At 42.4% G+C, this 25,238-nt stretch overlaps 1 protein-coding gene across 1 annotated transcript in view; it reads right to left on the minus strand.

Moving 5' to 3' along the window:
• Positions 1-3,833: 3,833 nt before the first annotated feature.
• The window catches only part of RPP40 (ribonuclease P/MRP subunit p40), a 43,200-nt gene continuing 21,795 nt past the window's right edge, over positions 3,834-25,238 (minus strand). Inside the window, exons 6-8 of the mRNA XM_077492131.1 lie at positions 11,742-11,934; positions 8,748-8,882; positions 3,834-4,487 (exon numbers count right to left, since the gene is read on the minus strand). Coding sequence (XP_077348257.1) covers positions 4,289-4,487; positions 8,748-8,882; positions 11,742-11,934 — 527 coding nt within the window. The 3' untranslated portion in view covers positions 3,834-4,288. The remainder of the gene's footprint in view (positions 4,488-8,747; positions 8,883-11,741; positions 11,935-25,238) is intronic.

The following is a 25,238-nucleotide window of genomic DNA, read 5'->3' on the forward strand; positions in this document are numbered from 1 at the left end:
CCTCTCTCCGAATCTTGCGCAAAAAATGTGGAAGGAGAGGGATTGGAAGGAAAGCATAAACCAGGGACCATCCCCAACATTGGCAAATTTCCTGGAACACCTCTGGGTGTAGGGACCATTCTCTCAGGCAGATCTGATGGCGGCTGGGATAATCTGCCTTCCAGTTCTCTACTCCTGGGTTATGGACTGCCGATATAATTGGCACATGTCCCTCTGCCCAGGCTAGTATGTTGTTCACCTCCTTCAGAGCTGAACAACTCCTGGTATCGCCTTGGTGGTTTATATAGGCCACTGTCATGGCATCGTCGGAATGAACCCTGATGAGGCAGTCCTGAAGCTCCACCATCCAGGACTGTAGGGCCATATGTACTGCCTGTAATTCTAGGACGTTGATGGGCAGGGTCTGCTCTGTCTGACAATTTCCCCTGAGCTGTGAGCCAGTCTAAGGTTGCTCCCAAGCCTGAGAGACTGGCATCTGTATTCAGCACTCTCCAAGTTACCGGGAGAAAGGATTTTCCCTTTCGCAGGTTCAGATCCTGCAACCACCAGTTTAGGCTTAAGCATGCCTGAGGAGATAAGCACATTGGATAATCCAGGGCTTTTCTTCCTCTGTTCCAAGCCAACAAGATGTCTTGTTGTAAAGGCCTGAAATGGAACTGGGCATAGGGCACTGCCTCAAAGGAGGATACCATCCTCCCTAGAAGACTCATACAGAGCCGAATGGAGGGTTGTCTGGTGCCCCTTATCCGATGCACCTGATCCTTCAGGGCACAGATCATTACAGGTGGCAGGAATACTCTTGCTTGGACTGTGTTTAGAATCAGACCAAAATATCTATCTCAGCCATTGAGCTGGTCTCAAGGCTGACTCTTCGGTATTTATGATCCAACCTACGTTTTTCAAATACCTCACTGTGTATATTATGCTCTGTTCTAGAGCCTGTACTAAGTGATCTCTGAGGAGGAGGTCATCCGGATACCCAAGCACCAGGATCCATTGGGCCCTTAAGCGACCAAGTACTGGTTCTAGGACCTTTGTGAACACCCTGGGAGCTGTAGCAAGCCCGAAGGCTAGAGTCACAAACTGAAAAGGACGTTCCTCTACTGCAAAACATAGAAATCGCTAATGAGGCTGAAAGATTGGTACGTGTAGGTACGCGACCTTTATATCGATGGAGGCTAAAAAAAAGTCTCCCCCTTCTGGATTGAGGTTACTACTGAGTGGACAGACTCCACCTGAAATGACTGTATCAAAAGATACTTGTTCAGGGATCTTGGGTCCAAAATGGGCCTTGTGTCCCAGTTTGGTTTCTGAACCATAAATAGGCTTGAGTAAAAACCCGTGCCTCTTTCGGATACCGGAACCTCTACAATCACTCCTTGATGCACTAGATGATGTACTGCCTGAAGCAATAAGTTTCTTTCTGGGGGATTCAAGGGAACGCTGGAAATCTTAGAAACCTGAGGAGGCACCCCTCGTAACTCCAGCTTGTAACCGCAAGATATAATTAAGGTGACCCACTCGTCTTGAATTGTTTTCAAAATGTCCGCAAAGTGCAGAAGCCTTTCCCCCACCTGATGTAGTGGGGGCGTCCCCTCAAAAGGAGGGCTTGGTGCTGGTTTTAGAAGAATTTTGGAACCAGGGCCTCTTCTAGTGCTGGCCATGCGGCTTGCCCCTGGCCCTAGCACCCTGTTAGCGGCGAAACCTCCCCCAACATTGAGACATTTGAGGAAGGAGTTCCTGGGTTTTTAAAACAAGGGACATTTGGTGCTTTTCTTCACTGGAAGTAAAGAACTCTTCCCTCCAGAAATATTTTGGATATATTTGTCCAAGCGAATAAACGTTCCCAATGAAACTGAAAACTAGCCAATAACTTTTTACAAGGAAGCTCGGCTGACCAGTTCTTAAGCCATAAAAGTCTGTGTATATGTACAGACAAGAGAGCCAGACAAGAAACCTGCCGTATTGAATCCTTTAAAGCATCAACAGCAAAACACAGCACTCGAGGAATATCTGTCTTACTTTCAGGCAGATCACCCTCCTGGTTAGGCCTATCAGGCCATTTGACCTGATCATTTACGGACTTGCAAATACCAATTACTGAAACAGCTGGCTAAATAGGTGAACTGGCCAAGGAAAAGGAAGCTTTTAATAATAATAATAATTTCAATTTCTTGTCTTCTTCAGTCTTTCAAGCCCTGTGTGTGTTATCTACCGCACAAGTTAAGTTCTTGTTTAAGGAAGAGACCGTTGCATCTATGGCTGGCATACCCAATATTTTGTCAAACTTTTCATCCATGGGATATAAAAGGGAAAACCTTTAAAGAGGCAAAAACGTCCTGTCAAGATGTTCCTAATCAGCATACACCATCTGTTCCAACGGGGGGATGTAGCGGGAAAGTCTGTGCGACCTGAAAATATCTCGGAGATCCCAAAGAGGACCGGGGGCTCAGTCACCTCTGCAAGAGGCAACTTAAAGGTAGAACATACCATTTCGGTCAGAGCCAGGATCAAAGACCTCTGACTGAGAGGCAGACATCAAGTGGATATCGTCTTGTCCTGATTGCTCGGAAGCAGACTCTTCTGGTCGAGGCACTCCACTGAATCCTGAGCTGTAAGCTCTTCCCCATCCTCAACCCATTTCTACTCCAGACGAGGAGACTCTGGGAAGGGGGGGATCTGTCACACTTCTCGCCACCCTGCAGGATGGAGGCAATCATGCTGGCAATCCTGTGCTTTAACACGGCTAGGGCTGAGGACAGTTCATCCTTAGTGATAAAGGGTGAAACAGCAGTACTGACTGTAGGCACAAAACCAGATAGGTGCAGCAGCTCAGATTGCCAGAGAGCCTCTGGTCTTTCAGGGGATACAACACCAAGGATGCGACTAGGTTCATCAGGAACAACTGCTCTTTTTGGAAAACGTTCAATGCCTGCAAACAAAGTACTTGGATGTAATTAAAACACCTCAGAAGGGAGACCTTTTAAATAGGGCTCACCAAGCCCCTATGCAACAATCCTGCTAAGCACCTTTAGCCTGCTAAGCAACACCTGGTAACTCACGTGACTTGGGTAGAAAAAATGAACCACTGCAAGTGTTTGTTCAGAGCCTGCTCTGTGTCCCACAGCTGCATTCTCGAAGCACCACATGCTTGTCCTGCGCAGCTTAAATAAGCTGGGTGTGCGCCGGAACATTCTATGCATGTGCGCACTCATGTGCGCGGTTTCGGCGAATGGGCGTGACTGTATTCGCATACGACCCAAATTTTCGTGCACCCAGATAAAGGCTACAGCGCATGTGTAGTGAAGCTGTGTGCGGCATGGCCGCCAAACTGGCGAACCAAGGCAAAATGGCGCACCGTCATTTTTCCAAAATTTTTAAACTTCCTTTTTTTCCTCCAAGCATCACCAATTATGTGACTTGATATGCTTTACCCTGTTTAGACTGCTTGATATCATGTCTGTCATCCTACAAAAGTGATCTCTCTCTCTCCTATTTTTCGTCTATCTGGGTGTTCCAACTCAGCTTTATGTGCTCCAGCAACATGCTCTTGCATAGTCTATAATATGAAATAAATAATTCAACAGGATGCCTGGGACCCATCAAAATGGACACAGCAGGTGTGCATAACCAGGAATGCCAATGCAGATATCCCAACACCAGAGCCACTCAGGGATACAGGAAGCCATCAGGTTGTATAACTCTGCAGCATTGAAATACCTTTGGATGGACTAATCCTTTAGCTAGTGATTTTTATCTATTACGGTACGTTTTCACTCAGCAATGTTACATCTGCCATTTCTATCATGACAAAGTGACTTTAACATGAACAGTATGTGAAAAACATGCACCCTTTATTTTCAGGGTTACATACAAATTTGTTGTCACAATTTTGTTACAAAAATTATGCATTTACTACAAAAATAATTCAATCATAAATCTGAAGTCTAAATTAGGTTTTTTACAGTTTAACAGGTTCCTCCAAAATGATTTCGGCCCATCTGTATGTTCGCATTCAAGCATGTTCACCCCCAACTCGCCAAATTATTTACATAGACTGAATTCCACCCACACAGCACTCAGAATGCAATCAGAAATGTTCAGGCCGCTTTTTCAGATTCAACAGCAGATCATGCTGCATACAATGCAGATATTGTAATTTCCAGTCTTTGTGACGAATAAAAGAACTCCCTTGAATTTCATGTAGGGTTCCAAATCATCTGATAGCAGTCGTTAAACAGAGAAGCACCAATGTTAAAGTTTTGCAAGTGCCATCAATAAATGATAATTATGGTGGGCAGCCATCGTGTGTCCCAACAGCCATGTGTAGCCAGTAGTCTTCATTGTTAAAGACAACAAAACTGTACAAATTTTCACCACCTTTAAAAAATCCATGTTCACTTTCTTTCCAAGATACAGGACTGTCTGCAAATCCATTCACCATAAGGGATGCCCATTGACTTAATTTTAGTTCATCAAAATATTCTCTGGAATAAAAATACAGAAGCGTAAATTAACATTAGTGAAATACATCTCTGAAAAACATTTCTTTCAATTGTATTGTTCTGTTGTATTTAAATATTTCAACTTTTCTAAAACTGACGACCATCAACTTACAAGTACAATGAGATCAATATATTTGGAATACTTTTTGAATGGCAAGGAAGTGCACAGCTACTTGTAGTACAAGACCATCTGGGAAGCCATTAATATCTACTGCATGGGCTTTTATTCTTTCCATGAAATCATCATCTTTTCAAGTTGAAGTCCCCAAAACTATTACTTTCACACTGCAAGCCTGATGCCAAAATGCCAACTTCCTGCCTAAAGGAAGCTTTAAAAAAAAAAAAAAAAGTTACTTGTAATTTTACATTTAGCATAATAACTATTCTAGTGTCCTGCCATATACTGTATGGATAACTGCAGCAACATAAAATGCTCATGTCCAAAATATTCAGTACGATCAAAGTCTTAGTCTTCATGATTTGATTAAATAGGTCTTTGACCCATTTACCACTTTCCTCACAGGCCTTAGCTATCTGCAAGCAGATTGCTGAAGCTAACTAATGGACTGTAGCTTGGCACTTCCCTCACATAATATGTATAAAGCTGAGCGAACATTGTTTGTATTACTGTAGATTAATATCAGCCAATATGAAAAAAAAAAAAAAAAAAAAAAAACACCAGTCTATCAGACATTCCTGTCCAGTAATTCCTTGGCGCTGACAGCACGTATATATGCGGCCTCTCAGCGGGTGGGCTGAGTGGCTGCATTTATGTGGCCCTTTATAAACTACTTACCATGCCAAAAGCACGCTTTCTGCATGCTCCTAGTATGGTAGCCAGCAGGGATCAGTAAGCTCTGATGTATACTTGTGATTGGGAGCTTTCCGATCATGTGACCGCTGTGAATCAAATGCTCGCCTCCCGGCTTTTAGAACTGCTTGGAGGCGGTCTTCGCTAAGGTGTTAAAGAATTAACAAGATTATAATTTCCTGAAACATTACTAATATCTTAATAAAGTAACTGTTTAAAAAGAAAACCCCACTGTCTAAAGCTAACATTGTCTATATTGGAAACCTGCTAGATCCAGGTTCTTACAGACCTATCTCACTGCTGCAGTGTGATGGTAAACTCCTAGTACTTAGGCTAAACGGGGTCATTACATCCATTGTACATTCAGATCAAGCTAGGTTTTTGCTAAATAAATCTACTGCGGTCAATTTGAGAAGACTTTCTAAATATGCAATCACTAGCTGATGCTATGAAGGACTTTGATAGCATTGAATGAGTGTATTTATGGGAGGTCCTTAAAATATTTGGTTTCGGAGAGACATACATCTCCTAGGACCGCTTACTGTACTGTCATCTTCAGGTAGCCATTCGTAAGTCAGGCAGATTGTCTTACACTTTCACTCTGGGGACAGGGCACACGGCAGGGGTGCCGTTTGTCGCCCCTGCTGTTGGCACTAGCTATAGAACAGCTGGTTATTCAGATCAGAGACAACCTGGGTATCACTGGTTTCTGCTATGGTAATAGACAGGAAAATGTGATGCTATGTGCAGATGATTCTGCTTGGAGAACAGAGGGAGACTATGGCTACAATCACGACATTTAGCAACTACTCAGGGCTTAAGATTAATTGGACAAAATCAGCGTTAATGCTCATTGATGGCGATGGCAGAATTCCTGGAGACTCAGCGTGTTCTTTACCGATTACCACCTCCTTTAAGTACTTAGGGGTTTGGGCGACTCCCTGTATCTGAGAATTTGGACAACCTAATACTTCCCCCACTCTTCGAAAGATTTTGCGATCACATAAAAATTTTGGATCCTCTTTTTCAGTGGCTGCATGGTGAATTATATTAAGATGATTCTTATGCCCCCGCTGCTGTATTTCCTTCATAATTCCTCAGTGATGGTTCCTTTAAAGACTTGGACTGTCAATACCATATTTTGTTCTCTAATCTGGAAAAACCGCCCCCCCCCGGAACAAAACTAGAACCTCTGCAACGCCCCAAAGATGAGGGTGGTTTGGCGTTGCCGAATCCCTGGTTACACTACCTGGCTTTGCAACTGCAGCAGCTGATAGGTACATTACATGAGAGTGTTGATCAAGGGGGTACGGAGCATTGCTCTTATGAAGCAGTAATGCTATACACGGTAAGGGTGGCTTCATTCCAGTGGCTCTGGAAGCTCAGGCTTTTGGTAAGCCACATAAATCCTTCCCAACATATATTCTAATCCAGAAAGTATTGAATAAAGCCAGGTACCTTTAGGGGGTGGCAGGCATTACAATGTTTAGCCCCATTTGGTAAATTGGTACCTACCTCGAATTAGCCAAACTTCAACATGGCGCAATATGGAAAAGGTATGGCATTGCGTATCTGCGGAAAATTTTCTATAATGGAGTTCTGCTCTCCTTTGAGGCTTTACAGGAGGCGTATGGCCTTCTATGTGGTTCTATTACATGCAATTATGGCATGCCATAGTGGCTCAGAGTATAAATTCTGACTGGTCTGCGTCTCCAACACCCCTATTTAATTTGGTTAAAGAGGCAATAACCTCTAGGGGTTTCATATCATAATGTTATGCTATGCTAATTCAGACATTTCTGTATTAGTGGGAGAAGGATATTGGCCGGCTCCATGGAGACCAATGGGAGGAAGCTCTCCAGGCCCTAACTACTTGCTTCCTAAATGTGTCAGAGACTGACGCAGCTCTACATCCTTTTGAGAGTGCACTATACCTCGCACAGATTTGACACTATGGGACCATTACCTACACTGATGTGTGCTAGGTATAAACGGGACCATGGCAATTTGTTTCAGCTATTGTGGAGGTACCCAAAACTTCACTCATATTGGAGGGAAGTGGTGGACCCTCTAAACAGGATACTCTGAAAAGGTCAATCCCTTTGGACTCTAAACTCTGCTTGCTAAACTTATCAGATGAATTTGACTGGGAGAATCACACTATAGAGGTTATTGTTCAGGCCCTATTTTTGACTCGCAGACTAATGAGGTCACATTGGAAGTCGGAGAGCACTACCATTAAAGGAGCGGATTACTGCTGTAGGTAATACAATTCGGATGGAAAAGATCATTAACCAGCATAGGGGGCGTACAGACTAGTATGAGAAACTCTGGGACCCATGGCTAACTGTACCGGAGCTTGCCCCAGCAGATCTGGTCATAGATAGGCTTCTTGGACTTAATGCTAGTTGATAATTTAACTCAATGCTATTATAGGTATAATGCTGTTATGGTCATGTAATCTTCCTTTGTATATGTGTTATTTTATATAAAGCTGTTGGTTTTCTGTAGTGCTCAATATGCGGTCACAGCTGCCACAAATCCAGAGCGTATACTATGCCATGTATGTATGTATGTATGTATGTATGTATGTATGTATGTATGTATGTATGTGTATATATATATATATATATATATATATATATATATATATATATATATATATATATATATATATATATATATATATATATATATATATATATATATATATATATATATATATACACACACACACACACACACACACACACACACTATTTAAATAAAAACCACACAGACCACAAAAATTGCTACTTCAAAGTAACAATGCTCTTCATACAAATTTTTTGCCTTGAGTTTTTTGCCTTGAGTTTTAGGCACTGGAAAAATGGGGTGGTGTTGAGATTATACGGAACACGGGGTAATTCATTTAGTTAAGGTGATAGACTTAATAAGGTTGAGGAAGTAGAGTGTGTATTGAAATCAACTGGGTGGAGGTAGCGCCAACAACCTTCAATTAAGATATTACTTCATACAAATATGTTTAAACGTTTTCATGCTTATACTGCACCTAACGTTACATCTATTGTTTTCAATAGTATAGCTACATCTACTGTATGTACATGAGTTTTTTTTATTCTTCTTAGTGTGGTTTCCAGGAAGCCTATCTTCCTTAAGAATCAATACTAAAGTATGCAAAAAACATTTATACAAGCAATTCAAATAGGTTATGCTGCACATGAAATACCCACCCCATCTTGCCTCATGCATCTACCTTTTTGCAACAGAGACAACCCCTTATAGTTTAAGGCTTTGACTCTACTAGGACGTGTTGGAGCCTAGTCCAAAATTTGTCTTTAGCTGTAGTGATTGCAGATTGTTGCAGGTGTATGTGAGAACTTAAGTGAAGAGGTGTTAAGAGGCCCTGAAATCGCGCAGGTCACCCTTACCGTAGCTGCTGTAACAACTGCATTATTTTTGCTGGTGTTATGAATCCAGTAATAGTGCATACATAAGCTCTCTCTACCAAAATATTTGGCTCTGGGCAACAAAAGCTTGATATGAAACTGGATGCCTGATTGTTGCTGAAATTGGAAAAAAGTAAACCATTAAAATATGCATTACACACATACACAAGTACTGAATAGGGAAGAAAGCAAAGTGTGATAACTCATAACTAATAACTTATAATTAGAGGGCTTTCACACTGCGGTGCCCATAGCGTCGGCGGTAAAATGCCGCTATTTTTTACTGTCGGATTTGCAGCGCATTTCAGCCACTAGCGGGGTGCTTTTACCCCCGGTAACGGCCAAGAAAGGGTTAAAACCGCCCGCAATAGCAGCGTTTTGCTAGCGGTATTGCAGCGCTGCCCCATTGATTTCAATGGGGAGCAGTGGTAAAGGAGCAGTAAACACACCGCTCCTTCACAGCTCCAAAGAAGCTGCTGGCAGGACTTTTCCTGAAGTCCTGCCAGCGCACCGCTCCGGTGTGAAAGCCCTTGGGCTTTCACACTGGAGACAATGGTGCAGCAGTTTGAGGGCGGATTGCAGGCACTATTTCTAACGCTATAGCACCTGCAAAATGCCCTCGGTGTGAAAGGGGTCTTAATTTACCTGACTTTAGTAAACTGAATGATAATATTGGGTTACTCCATATTGCACTGCCTAGCCATTTTCAGCATACTTATTGTGAGGTCCCATTTATTAAACAATATGTTAACCTAACATTTCATATTCCTGATATGTGACTGTTGCACCCTGTACTTGTATGAGGAAGTATCCTGTTCGCTTTGTATTGCTTCCTTTGTGTGAAATACCTGGTCTCTCCGATTTCCTCTTAAAAACTGACCAAGTTAGGCATGAAAGCTCAGCATGGTATTCACTGGGTAGTTTCGTGTACTACAACCAAGCATAACAAACGACGTTGCAAAAACAACACCCTAGCTTCTTTTTTTTTTTCTCTTTGCATGTGCTTTATAACCTGCCATCATTGACCTAAGCCTGTGTAAACATGTCTTTGTTTACATTCAGACTCTCTACAAGCTGCAGTGTACAGTGTGGAGGTCAGTATGTATACAGGGCAGCACTAAGAAGAAATATCAGCAATGCCTTTAGATGCACATTTTTCTTTCAATAGCTGTTGTCTGGAGGCAAACGGGACAGTACATTTGTTAGGGCTTTGCTAAACTTATGCAGGTGCTGTCAGTTTCCCCAGAGACTACATCACTTTACAACAGTATAAAAATCATGAGTACTAGATCCTGCCATTAAGACAAACCGGTAAGAAAATTATTTTCTTTTTTGCTTTTCTCAATTTTTGTCTGCAAGCATTCTGCTCTACACTGCAGAGTGCAGACTGAATTTAAAGAATAATCTTAGTCTGGGCCTGCAACATCAACTTTCAAAGCATAATAAAGCATGTTATGCTTACAAAAGTGACCCGTGGTCAAAGATTGTATTACATTTTTGAGTTATCCATTAACCACTTCAGCCCCAGACCATTTTGCTGGTCAAAGACCAGACCACTTTTTGCGATTCGGCACTGCTTCGCTTTAACTGACAATTGCGCAGTCGTGCAACGTGGCTCCCAAATAAAATTGATGTATTTTTCCCCACAAATAGAGATTTCTTTTGGTGGTATTTGATTGCCCCTGCGGCTTTTATTTTTTGCGCTATAAACAAAAATAGACAATTAAAAAAAAAACGCATTATTTTTTACTTTTTGTTATAATAAATATCCCCCAAAAAAATTATATATATATATATATATATATATATATATATATATATATATATATATATATACACACACACACACATACTTTTCCCCTCAGTTTAGGCCAATACGTATTCTTCTACATATTTTTGAAAAAAAAAAAAATAAAAAAAAATAAAAAAAAAATCGCAATAAGCGATTGATTGGTTTGCGCAAAAGTTATGGCGTTTACAAAATAGGGGATAGTTTTATTGCATTTTTATTAATTTTTTTTTTTTTTACTAGTAATGACGGCGATCAGCGATTTTTATTGTGATTGCGACATTATGGCGGACACATCGGACATTTTTGGGACCATTGTCATTTATACAGCAATCACTGCTATATAAATGCAGTGATTCCTGTGTAAATGACACTGGCAGTTAAGGGGTTAACCAGTGGGTGGCAGTGTAGGGGTTAAGTGTTCCTAGGGGTGTGTTACTAACTGTTGGGGGCTGGGCTTTGATTTAGTGAACACTGATCTCTGCTCCAATCACATGGAGCAGAGATCAGCATCACTAGTTGTTAGGCAGAACGGTGAGATGCTGTTTACAACGGCATCTCCCCGTTCAGCCGCCCCGTGAGATGATCACAGGTATGCCCGCAGCGATAGAGTCCGCGGGACCCGTGACTGGACTCACGGGGTCCCGACCAGCACGCGAGTGTGCCTGTGCCATTCTGCCCATGTACATCGGCGTGCGCTGGTCGGGAACCGGTTAAACGTTAAAGTATAATTTTAAGTTTGAGATATAGTAGAGACAGAGATTATAATGCCCGTCTGTGCCCCTATTAGGAAGATTCACCCTAAATGGTCACGATTACCATTATTGTGGAAAGTAAAAGAAAATCCAAAATTTTGGGTTGTCCCCAGAACAGGAATAGTGGTGAGATCTCTCAATGGTGACAACGAGGGATTCCTTAACTTTTGAGAGATTTTTACTCACTTGTTTTGGCTATGGGACAGGAAAGTGAAGGAAAATCTGACCAAGACAACACAGATGGCAAAAATAAACCTTACAGGGGTCATAACTCTGCTTACTTTATCCAAAATGAAAAAAATAGAAATTTATTTCCTTTACTTCTACTTTTAGTCCTTTCATCAAAAACTCATTTTCCAAAGATTTTTTTGAGCCGATAATTTGTGCTATCATCTTTATATATTGTTAAAAAGATCAGATCAGAATACCTACCAATCGATGTTATTGCTTACAGCACCTAGCCACTCGAAAATCTCCATAGCACTACACGACTCCCCCTCTTTCCCATGTAATTCTCTGCTCTTCAATACAGGACAAAGCACATCTTTGGAAACAACAGAACTGATCTTAAATGGGCACTCTTTGACCATATATTTTGAAAAATACGTCTTTATAGTAGGTGCTTCTGAAAAGACATAAAAACGTAAATCGGAAATGTGTCACTTGGAAAACAAGCACAATCATGTGTGACCATAATTATCTAAGTCACATTGACATAGAGACCTTGACTACATTTCAACACATTAACCGGACCAATGAAGGTTAAAATAAATGGTAAAATACAAACTGGCTTTGAATTCTTAAAAAAAAAAAAAAAAAAAAAAAAAAAAAAAAGTTCAGACATTCCATAACTGTTAATTAGAAAATACCCAATTCTCCCTTGCAAACAAGGATCTAAATGACTTAAGTTTGGATGCTAAACTAAATTACAACCCTCAGCCATGCAAGTTTGTCTGACTCAGCCAGAATGAGCAACTCTTGGTTTTACATTAAAATTTTCAGTTGGTGCATCTCTTAAAGAAATATTAAACATTGCAGTTTACCAATTCTTAGATGTGATGGCTGCATGTGTTTTCTTTTGCAATATATTACATATTTGGTTTGGGTTTAATACTATTTTTGGTTGTGGCTTTAACGAATTATTTTTTAAGGTAAAATATAAAAAGGTGTACAAAATAAGCCTTGAGTGCTTTTTTTCTATAACATTGGACAACATATTTTCTAAAAAGTTTTGCTTTCTGAAAAACATTTGGTGACGACAGACCCCTGCACACAAATATTTCAGAATGACTGTACCACACAGGAATCTGGAGAAGAATGAAATTAACGTGCAATAATTAGAAAGTATTTAATAACAAGGTTTCCAAGATGCTGTTCAACAGGGCTAAAAGTGTTTTGCTGACGATTTTCAATTTTGTGCTCAAGTGCTGCTGCATCTTGCCGCAATGTCAAACAATAGTTGGCCAGTGCTTACAGATTCCAGTGTCTCAGATACCTTTTTTTCCCATTGAAATAATATTGTGGTGAAACCTGCCACCGTGTTTGTCACTAACAGCTTATAGCTTTTCAGGAAAGAAATCCAAGTATAAATGAAGGAAATGAATCATCAGCGGCATGCTGCACTTCATAATCTTGTATGCTGTAAGTGTAAGATTTTATTTAACCAGCTGAATGTAGTTTGTTGCTCTGGCGTTGTCAAGACAAGTCACAGCGACATCCTTGAATGCTCCCCCATCACTAAACTCTTAAAGAGGAAGTAAACCCTTCCAAACAACTTGGACCTATAGGTAAGCCTAGATTAAGGCTTACCTGTAGGTCCAAGCAATATCTCCTAAACCTATATGGTTTAGGAGATATTTGCCCGAAAATGGGCACCGCTGTCTACGGCGCATGCGCCGTAGACAGCGGCGCGCAGGCGCACTAAATGCGGCAAATCCAAGAATGGATTTGCCAAATTTGTCGACTCCCGTGCGCATGCGCGGGAGTGACGTCATCGCGGTTGCGCCGCTGTGATTCGTCGGAGCTGCGAGACGCCACAAGCAACATGGATGCGGCGGACTACAGGGGACAGCGGCGACTTCGCTGGCTCCTGTGTCAGGTAAGTGACACATAATGAGCTACTATGCGATGCATAGTAGTCCATTATGCTTTACCTTTGCAGGGAAAAAAAAGAGGAAGTAAACCCATCAGGGTTTACTTCCTCTTTAAGTTACTTGAGTCCTGTATTGATCCAGCACTGTTCCTGGCTGAAATTCTTCTCTCCTGCCTTTCTCTTCTCACAGGATGTTCATACAGCAGTGGGAGCCACTGGCTCCTGCTGCCATCAATCAAATCCTATGAGCAGAGAGCAGGGGGTGAAAATGAGTCAACACATCTGCTGCCCCAGAGCAAGTACTGTAGCTTGCTATGGGGGCAGATACAGAAGACAAGCCAGGATAGCCAGTAAGGGAACCCCAGAGGAGAGGGTTTGGGGCTGCTCTGTGGAATACAGTGAACCACTTAACCCCCAAACCTTTTCTGCCACTTTCTTTACATGTAACAATCTACAGTATATCCACTTCAGCTCCGGGCGGGCACTTCAATTTATTTTATGGTTACATATTTGCTTCAAATTTTTATTACTTTTACTGCAGTCATCCCTTATGACCGCAATAGGCATGTGAGCCCTTGTACACATGGTCGGACATTCCGACAGAAAATGTCCGATCGGACTGTGTTGGCGGATAATCCGACCGTGTGTGGGCTTCATCTGACTTTTTCCGCCGGAATGTCCGACCAACAAAATTTGAGAGCTGGATATAAAAATCTTCCGACAACATGATCCGATCAGACTTTGTCCGATCGTTTGTAGAGAATTCCGATCGGACAAAGTGCCACGCATGCTCAGATCAAATTCCTAGACCAAAGCTATTGGCTACTAGCCTGAACTTAGCCCCGTCGTAACTAAATAACGTCATCGTGTTACGAAAGTTCGGATTTTCCGACAACTATGTCCGACCGTGTATATGCAACACCAGTTTCGGACAAAATCCGTCAGACAAAATCAGATGAATTTTGTTGTCGGAATGTCCGACCGTGTGCACAAGGGCTTACAGGTACGCTTTATAGAGAGATCTTATAGATCCCAGATCTCTCCTCCACCCTTAAAAGTATTTGATGAAGTGATGTAAGGTCATCGCTTTCAGTTCCCTATATTAGAGATGAAAAAAGAAGTTCCAGCAGGGGACCGACAAACATTTGCTTGTAAAAGCAATCCAGCAGCTACTTAGCCACTAGTATTGCTTTTACAAGACAGCCAACCACTGGCTCTAAAACACAGTATTGGGATGATGCCCGTAGCTGCAGACATCATACCGGGTATTGCCACTTGAAGTCCAGCAATGTACCAGTACATTGCTGGTCATCAAGTGGTTAATTAAAAAAAAAAAAAAAAAAAAAACTGCCTTTTACAAACGCTTTAATCATGGCATCAGTTATTCTGTGTCAAATAAAAATCTTCGCCTTCCTTGTTCATCGCTTTCACAAACTTTTTTCAACACTGAGTTTTATGTGAAGCACATAACATATTTGTTGGGTCAGCAAGTTGTTATTGTGCCACATTTTTCTGTCCTGAAACCAAATTCTTCCATAGAGGGCATTTTTTCTAAGCTAATGTGACTATCTTGCATGGCTGTCCCATTGGCATAGTACTTGGCATAGCTGAGCTGCATCACCAGTAGCACAGTGACTACTTTTAGAACTCCACAGATATTCCATTTGTACTTTGTCCTAGATTTTCATGTTTCTTTCACGGTGCAGCATAGCCAACTGGTAGTGCAAATTTCAAAAGCATACAATTTTTTTTTATAAAATGGTACCCGATATTATTTTGCAGGCATAAAAAAACAAAACAAAACTAGGTTACAGTGGAAAAAATTCTCTGAAACAGATAACCAGTAATGGGCCCTGTCTGTATTTACAGGAAACTTGTGACAGGAGTAATATTGTAAGTAACGTTTATTTAAAGGAAACATTTTGGAACAAATTTAGAAACTTTCACTGCAAGTAAAACTAGAGGCAAGACATTGTTTTCTCATTTTGGATAAAGGGAAGGTTAGAACCCTTGGTAGTTTTAGGTTTGTCATCTCTTCCCCATTGGAGAGATTATCCTTCACTTCCTGTCCCACAGCCACAACTGGGCCCAGAAATCAAAACCAGACACCTTTAGGAACCTGAACATCTCAGGTCACCCACCTTATCTGTCCACCTTTCTGGAACAGAAGTTCCAGCAGGGTCAATTCTCAGCAATGCTAAGAAATGTAAAAGTTTGACCATGACAGGATTCTGGGCTCCCAGGACACTCCAGAAGACATTATAGGACTTACTCAGGCATGTACCCATGTTTAATTTATGGATACAGTTTGGACACTTGAATACTGGGAAATGTATTTCAATTATAAGCAAAACACAGAATAGTATAATTAAGTCTTATACACAAAATACGTTACCCACTTGCTGCCTGCCCACAGTAGTTTTACTGTGGGCTGGTTGCAGCAGCAGTTGCCCAGTGCCACTCCGACGGCTTCTGCTATGAGATCACATGATCCCAATGTAAGCACAAGTGTAACGAATAGGGTTCCTTCATAACAACTGTTTATTAGTGTGATGCTGTGACTGGCCCAGAGTTATCACATGGTACCTGGGCCAATCACAGCACCCTGTACTACGCGAGCTGTAGCCATTCATAGATCACTGTAATCGCAGCCATTATGAATGAAACTCGTTCATGACAGTTCAAAAGATTGCTGTTACAGTGACATTCCCTGTAAAAGCAGTACAGTATCACTATAGTGACAGTGAACTACTCTAAGGAAAGTATAGAGGAAAAAAAAAAAAAAAAAAAACGTAAACACAGAAAAAAAAAATTAGAGTTACACTTACCGGTAACGTCTTTTTCAGTAGTCTTTCAGGACAGCCACTATGAAAGATAGTCTCCTCCTCTTCCTCTGGAAACACTGCACCAGCCCATAAATTCTTACTTCCCCTGCCTGATCTCAGTTTATATCGAGATTACCTCCGGCCAGCTGGGGAGACACATTAATAGCACATTGTCAAATACCATTATCCTGCTGCGTTCTGGTCTTTTGTAAGACTCCCCCCAATTTTCGGGTGGGTAACTAGGGCTGTCCTGAAAGACTACTGGAAAAGATGTTACCGGTAAGCGTAACTCTAATTTTCCCTAATCGTCTTTCAGGACAGCCACTATGAGAGGATAAACGAGCACTTACCAGTTAAGGTGGGACTACAGCTTGCAAAACCTTTCGCCCAAAGGCCTGCTCATCTGCCGACACCAGATCCACTCTGTAGTGTTTTACGAAAGTGGAGTAGCTGGACCATGTTGCTGCCCTGCAAATCTGTTCTGGCGTTGCTCCCGCTCTTTCTGCCTGGGAGGCTGCCATAGCTCTTGTAGAGTGTGCTTTAATACCCACTGGGATTTCTTTCCCTGCAACTGAATAAGCCTGCTCGATGGCTACTCAGCCATCTAGCAATAGTGCGTCGGGACGCCTTACAACCTTTTCTGGCCCCGGAAAACAAAACAAATAGGGAGTCTGACCTTCTGAATGTCTTGGTCAGTTCTAAAAATAGTGTAGGATACATCTCCTAACATCCAAATAATGAAATTTTAGTTCCTTCTCGCCTGAAGGATTGGGACAAATGAGGGTAAAACTATTTCCTGGCTTCTATGAAAGCCGGATGCCACTTTCGGCAAAAAGGACGGATCGGTCTTTAAAACTATCCGGTCCGGGAAAATAACGCAAAAAGGGAGCCCTGACTGATAAGGCCTCCATCTCACTTACCCCCCCTGGCAGTTGTTACCGCTACCAGAAAAACTGTCTTCAAAGTAAGTTCTCTTAGTAAACAATCTTTTAAAGGCTCAAAGGGGGGTCCTGTTAAGCTTTGTAAAACTAAGGATAAATCCCATCTGGGAAAGGGCAGACCCTGGACCGGTCTCTGTCTAGTCAGGGCCCTAAAGAATCAGACTACCCACGGGTTGGCAGCCAGATGCTCTTCTAAATAAACACTGAGGGCCGACACTTGACCCCTGAGGGTACTAATGGATAAGCCTTTACCTGCCCCACACTGTAAAAATTCCAAAACTGCAGAGGAGCTCCGTACTGGGAAAGAGCTTTCTACGCAACATTTATTGAAACTTAACCAGACCTCTTCATAGATCTGGCGAGTTTCCTTTTTCCTATTGTCCAGGAGGGTAGAAACTAGCGTCTCTGAAATCCCCTTAGCTTTTAATATACCCTCCTCAGTAGCCAGGCCGCTAACTTCCACTGGCATACTCGTGGACAGAGAACTGGCCCCTGAGAGAGGAGATCGTCCCGAGGGGGCAAGAATAGGGGAGGTTCTACAGCCAACTGTTTTAGTATTGAGAACCATGCTCTCTTGGGCCAATGCGGTGCCACCAGAATCAGAGATGTGCTTTCCATTTGAAACTTTCTCAGAACTAAAAGCGTCCACACCTAAAGCTCCCTCTCCCCTTCTCAGGGAGAAAAAAAAACAGGGTTTTTGCATTGCTTTTGGACGGCCCTCGGCCCAGCTCAGGATCTCTGTTGCTAAAGACAATAGGGCTCCGCTTCTCGTGCCACCCTGCTTGTTTAAGTAGGCCACTGCGGAGGAGTTGTCCGACCACACCTGAATGTGGTGGCCCAGGAGCTCTTTTTTGAAAAACTTGATGGCTAGTCCCACTGCCCTTAGTTCTTTCCAGTTGGACGACCGAGACAGCTCGTCATCTTCCCACGTGCCCTGGGCTAGAAGGGAACCCAAATGTGCCCCCCAACCTCTGCCACTTGCATCTGTGGTAACTACCCGAGAAACCGGGATGAGCCACAGACGTCCTTGCGACAGGTTTCCTCACTTTCCTCCACCACCAGAGGGATCTCTTTACTTGGTGTGGAACATGTACTAGGGTGTCTAGAGCTTCTCGACTGTGGTCTCACACCCCTAGGACGAAGGTCTGTAGGGGACGAAAATGTAGTCCCGCCCACTGCACTGCTGGGAGGGTAGATGTAAGGAGACCCAATACTGACATCAGAAACCTTATGGAAAACAGCTGGTTGCTCTGAAGAGAGGCCACTGCTCTGTCCAGGTTTTGCACCTTCTCTCTCAGCAGAAAAACTCTCAACAGTGTTGAGTCCAACAGGAATCCTAAATAGGAGATCTGTTGCGAGGGGATCAGGCTGGACTTTTCCAAGTTTAGTAGCCACCCCAGGTCTGTAAGGACCCTTTTGGTTAGGTCGAGATCCTTCACTAACTGTATTGGGGATGCTGCAAATAAGAGCAGGTCGTCCAGGTAGGCTATTATAGATATCCCTTGGAGCTGAAGAAAGGCCATGGCTTCTGCTAGGACCTTGGAAAAAATGCGAGGTGAAGAGGATAGCCCGAATGGGAGGGCCTGAAACTGAAGGTGTACTGTTTCTCCCCCTAGATCTATGGCAAGGCGTAGAAACTTCTGCAAGGCCTCCGCTATAGGGATGTGTAAATACGCATCCCTTAGGTCCAGAGATACCATGAAACAGTTGCAGGGTAGAAGAGCCCTTACTGAAAAGATTTGACTCCATGCAGAATCTTTTGTATGCACTGACCTGTTCAGGGGCTTTAAGTTCAGAAGTAATCTGAATTTTCCTGAAGGTTTTTTCACTATAAAGACATGAGAATAAATTCTCTAATTCCCCTCAGTGCTTCCAGCAAGGCCTCGGCCTTTGCCATGCACCTGGGTAGATGCGCGACAAGGAATCTTTGTGGGGGTGGTCTTGAGAATTCCAAGAGGTACCCCCTTCTTATTACCCCTAAAATAAATCGATTGGGGGATATTGCCTCCCACTGTAACTGGAACGTCACTGGGTTTTTACGAGGCTGGTCAGGAGGGCGAAAAATCGCCCCTCCTCTGCCCCTGCCTTTTTGGGGCCAGGTTTTCTCTTTTCCCTCTGGTTTAGGGGTCTCCCTGCGCCCTTGCGGACGAAACCCTTTTTTTGTTCGTACGGGGGTTTTCTGCTTAAGAGGAAAGGATTTTTTCCTGTCAGCTGTACGGTCTAGAACAGTCTCTAGCCCTGGGCCAAAAGACGTCCCCCGTCAAAGGTATCCCACACAGTTTTAACTTGGAGGCACTATCCCCTGGCCACGTTTTTAGCCAGAGGGCCCTTCTGGCCGAATTGGCTAGAGCCGCCGTTCTGCCCGACATGCGGACAGACTCAGCAGAGGCGTCTGCTATGTAAGCGATACCTCGCAGCATAGTAGGGAAGGACGACAGAATGGTTTCCTTATCTGTGCCTGCCTCAATATGTTGTTGGATCTGTGAGAGCCAGTGCTCCAAATTGCGAGCCACAACTGTAACTGCCATTTCAGGCTTTAAATTGCCGATAGCTGAGTCCCATGTTTTTTAAGCAGAGAGTCGATCCTTTTGTCCATGACATCTGCCAAAGCCCCTATGTCTTCAAACGCCAGATGCGTGCCTGGAGACCTGGGAGAAGGCGGCATCTAATTTGGGATTTTTATTCCAAATGCATGCCGGGTGCACTGAAAATGGGAATCTTCTTTTAAGGGATCTAGAGGGGAAAAAAAAAAAAAAAGGGGGCTCTCTCAGGATCCTGCCACTCCTTTTTAACTGTTTCCATCAGTACCTCGTGCACTGGAAACACCCTTCTCTTTGGTTCCCCTAAACCCAAGTACATTTGGTCATGAAGGGTTAGGGGTTTCTTATCCGCCTGGATACAGAGGGTTGTATAAATTGCTTTTAAGAGGTCCTCTACCTCATCAAGGGATAATTTATATCTGGAGGCTTTTTGCTGGACCCCCCGTCCTGGTCCTCCCCTTTTGAACCCTCCTGGGAATCAGAAGAGGAACTGTCTGGAAGTCCTCTTCCTGTCCCTGAAGGGCCTGCAACCTCTGTCCCCCCTGTTGTAGCAGGTTGAACCGGAGCAGAACTCTATGCTAGAGGTGGGGTTGTATCCTGGGGAGCTGATCCCGTGGGAAGTTGAAACTTTTCAAACAGGGTTTTAAAAGAAGAGAAGGTGGACGAGAGCTCTTTGACTGAAGCTGCTAGTCCCGACTCGTGTTCAGATTCCCTTTCCTTAACAAGGGAATCTATACAGTCTCTGCACAACACTTTTGTCCAAGATTCCCCTAAAATGTCCCTACAGGAGGTACACTTCTTTTTAGAGCTATGCGTGGACTTCGTTTTTTCCGTAGCTTTCTGAAAAATAAGGAAAAAAAAAACAGAAAGAGAAAAAAAAAAAAAAAAAAGTCATTACAAAGCTCAGGACAAAACCCTGGGAGTGCACTAGACCCCTTTTTAAATGCAGGGATCTGAGCCTCCCCTCCCGCCCGGCCACCCAGAGGGCCTGCCCCCCCATTGATAGAACCATACATGGGGGGGGGGGGATCCTAGATAGAGAGTACCCCTCCCCATGGTGCTCTTACCTTAGGAATGCTGGAGGTATTGTCTGTTGGTTGAGCATTAGCTTCCGACATGACTGCTTACTACCGAGTCTCACGCTGCCTGTGTGCGTTCCCGACTCCTCTCCAGCTTGTGCCCGGCCCTCCTATCAGCTCCATGACCCGGAACCGGAAGTCGATCCTATTCGAGGTCAAGCCTTCGCTTCTGCCAGATACGTCGCCCGCCGTTCGGCCCGCTCGGTTCAAAGAAAAAAGGCGGTCTGTACCCTTGTACAGGGAAATCCGAACGGCTTGCCAGCTGCGTCCCTGTAGATGCGATAAGAGTCCCCCACGACCTGAAGCCGCGCTCGACTAGGAAGGGGTGGCAATACCTGGTGAGGTAAGTAAGCCGAACGTCAATTCGAACGGCTTCAACCCAGTTTTCTCCTAAGGAAGCCCCTGCTTCTTTCAACTGGGTTCTTGACGAAAAAAAAATGGGCACAGCCTCCCTGACTGACCGGCCTGGTCCCTGCATAGGGCCCCCCCTGCCGGAGGAAACACTAAACTGAGGTCCTGCAGGGGAAGTAAGAATTTATGGGCTGGCGCAGTGTTTCCAGAGGAAGAGACTATCTCTCAGTGGTTGTCCCGAAAGACGATTAGGGAAAAATATGTTAAAAAAAAATAAGTAAAAAAAAATAAATTATACTTTAACTGTGTCACCAGTCACTATCTCCGCTGCATCAGTCATATGATGATGCTGTACTGCAATGTTTCTCAACTCCAGTCTCCTCAAGTACCCTAAACAGGTCATGTTTTCAGGCCTTCCATTATTTTGCACAGGTGATTTGACCAGTTTCACTGCCATAGTAATTACCACAGCCATTTCATCTGAGGGATATCCTGAAAACATGACCTGTAGGGGGTACTTGAGGACTAGAGTTGAGAAACATTGCTGTACTGCACTGATAACATATGTAAAAAATTTTTATAAAAAAAATAGAATGTCTTCATTTTCCAAAAAAAAAAAAACACACACACACACACACACACACACACACACACACACACACACACACACCCTTCTAAATACCACAGACTGGGGCTGATTATTTTAACTTGAAAGCAACAAATGTCAGAAAAAGGTTTAGGGTTTAAGTGGTTAAACTTTTTCCACTTACACACAAGCATGTAGCATGAGCTTGATCATCTCCTTATGGATTTTTCCCTGCACTTCCTCCATGGATAACTCAATCACCACACATCTTTATTAAGGTCTTTTCACTGATGGGATTTTTATGGTTACACAGGCGGTGGGACTCCAACACTCGGTTCATTAACCGCGATGTAGCTATTCATTTTTATAATACAATTCAATATTGCATCCCTTTACTTAGATACTGGCCTGTCTACTTTAACATCTCCCCCCAGTCGCCGGGGGAGACCTTCCAGGGGCCCCTTGGGTCCCGCGGCGGTACACTGTATGGGCTAAGAGCCATAAAACGCATTTTATTTTATCTTGTGTTGTAGATTTTTTTTCCCCTTTACCTCACATTGGTATTTGAATATGATCTTTCTTGTTACCCATTATATATATACTTCCTTACAGACGCATGTAATTCCCGAGGAAGCTCATTTTGAGCGAAACTAGTAGAAATACGTCACCACCTGTACCAGTTTACATGTTAAATGATTTTATTACTACTCTAATAAAATTGTCTATTTTTTAATGTTGGTCTAAATTATTTTGTATAAATATTGATACATCTACCGCAACAGTCCTTTAGCTCGCCCTTGTTCCCCGTAGGCCTGGTGGGGGAACCAGGCCTCCCGGTCTATTTTTCTTATAATCTTGGATGATGGTACATCTGCATAATCTAGTTAACTCAATTGGACGAGGTTTCTTTTGTATTTCTTTTTGTGTACTTACACACAAAATCTAAAATTCCACTGACAAATTGTTACAATGTTTATACTAAGTTCAACTTATAAAAAATGTTGTGATTCTTGGCAGACTGCCCGGTTTTTCTCTTCCTTTCTTTTGATGGCTGTGGCTTCAGAACAGCAGAGAGAATTCTTTGCATAGAAAGAACTGTATAACACTTTAGTCAAGATCGCCATAACGATTCTTGACGATTAATTGTATAGCTCTACCTCAGACTGTCTACTTTCCAAAAACGGGTCATTTTGGGGTGGTGGCATTTGTACTGTCCTGCCGTTTTAAGGGCCTCTAGAATAGAGATAGGCCTTTAGTACATTAGAAATTATACATTTTTAAATATAATATATATATATATATATATATATATATATATATATATATATATATATATATATATATATATATATATAAATATACACACATACACACACACACCCACCATAGATTGTGGACACTAACTTTCACACAAATTAATTATTATTGGGACTTTTTTTAATGAAGACATCTGGCAGAATACATTTGACTTAACTCTATGAAGAAATTCAATTTTATTGGATACATTTTATAACAGAAAGCAGAAATTTATACATAATACAAAAAAAGGAAAAAAAACCCAGTGGCGATCATATACCACCAAAAGCTCTAATTTTGTGCATTCATTTTATAAAATTTGCATAAAATGTTGCATGACCGAGCAATTGCCAGTTAAAGTAGCACAGTGCTGAATAGCAAAAAATGGTCTGGTCATGAAGGGAGTAAAACCTTCTGGAGGTCAAGTGGTTAAAAATTCTCATAAAGCGTAATTTAATCTGCGTTTTTCTTTAGGAAAAAATCAGTTAAATGAATGCAGTAAGAGATATTAGTTTTACACATAAAATGTCTCTGGTTGTTTTGTATTGTTTGAACTTTCATCAGACTGTACCGTCTCCATTTAGCAAAAGGGATTAGTAACATCTTCTAAAGCTGGGTACACACAGGCCAAAAGTCATCAGAAAACTGTAAATTCAGCAAGAACCGCCCAACACATGGCCCCTGCAGCTCCTCGTCCGCCAGAAGTCAGTCTCATGACAGGTTTCTGCCAAATGAGCATGCTGGAAAACCAGCATCCGATCAGTGCTTGCAGCCAATGGCTGCGAGTGCCAAATACTCTGTTCTGGAGGAGGGCAGTTCACCTGTCAGAACACAACAGCTCAGCGCGGATATCTGTAAGTTTTGGGTGAACAAAAAAATAACGTCTCATGTTTACCCAACTTAAGCGCAACTAAATTGATAAAGAAATAATAATAATTGAACTAATCAGTTCAACTTTAAAACAGTGAACAAAAAAAAAAAAAAAAAGTGTTTTACTCATTCAATGACTGACAAAAATATTGAAGTGGTATAAAAAAAGTTTTTTTTTTTTAAAAAGTAGCAAAACATGTCATACTTACCTGCTCTGTTCAGTAGTTTTTGCACAGAGCAGCCCAGATCCTCTTCTCAGGTCCCCTACTGGTGCTCCTGGCTCCTTCTCCTTGATCAGTGCCCCCAATAGCAGACAGCTTGCTATGGGGGTACTGGTGCATGCTAGCTCCCAAGCCCTGCTCTATGCGTCCATAAGACACATGTAGCTGCGACTCCGCCCTGCCCTCTTCTCATGGGCTGTGATTGACAATGGCTCTCCTGCTGTCTCAGCCAATGAGGAGAGGAAGTCCTGGAACAGCTGAGGCTCCCGTGCACATACCTGAGCTTCCTCTTGCTCCAGCTGAGTATTAGGGGGGCTGTGAGGGGAGCAGCTCACAGAAGATTTTTTACCTTTATAAGAGATAAAAACCTTCAGCCTTTACAACCAATTTAACTGCCATTGACATTACCAAGTCAGTGGCGGCACGTAAAACTCACGGGCGCAACAGTAGCACAGCGTATTTCATAAATTTGGAACGCTAATACTGTGTGACATAGAAAATTGTAACTGCCATAATTGCATTCTACAGGATCTCTTTCAGATATTTTGGGGGTTTTAAGTTATCTGCAGGCCTGAAATGTGCAAAAAAATAAATATATATTATTTTTTAAATGGCTCCGGCAGCAAAAGGGTTGAATGCACTGTTTATATTAAATGTCTTAAACTCTTCAGATTATGTTTCTTTTGTCACATAAGCCACATTTGTAGAAATGCATAAATAAACTAGAAAATGCATTTCCTGGAGAAAATGCATGGGAATGCTGAATAGCATCAAAACTGCCCCATCATATTGCCCCCATCAAAACTGCCCATCATATTCCTCTATTATAAATGAGTACATGGTGTGTCTGTGCTCTCCCCCACCGCCCATCACTGTATATAAAAAGCTTTGGTAACCCTGGAAACAAAACAAACAAAAGCTTGGATTCCCTAAATTTAATGACATTTCCTGAAATGATCACTAAACTTAAACAGCTTTTTCACAAAAACTGTAAAAGATATCAAACTGAAAAGATAAAGCCCGATAGCTGAATATTTTGTGAACATTTTAAAGTTTGTTTAAGTTAGTTTGATGAGCTCTGATTTCATAAGTACAAACAATCAAATGCTAGATTACATAACGTAATAT

The sequence above is a fragment of the Lithobates pipiens genome, unplaced genomic scaffold, assembly GCF_037356315.1.
Source record: "Lithobates pipiens isolate NorthernLeopardFrog02 unplaced genomic scaffold, aLitPip1_a1.2 Scaffold_19, whole genome shotgun sequence".
NCBI classification, from domain to species: Eukaryota; Metazoa; Chordata; class Amphibia; order Anura; family Ranidae; genus Lithobates; species Lithobates pipiens.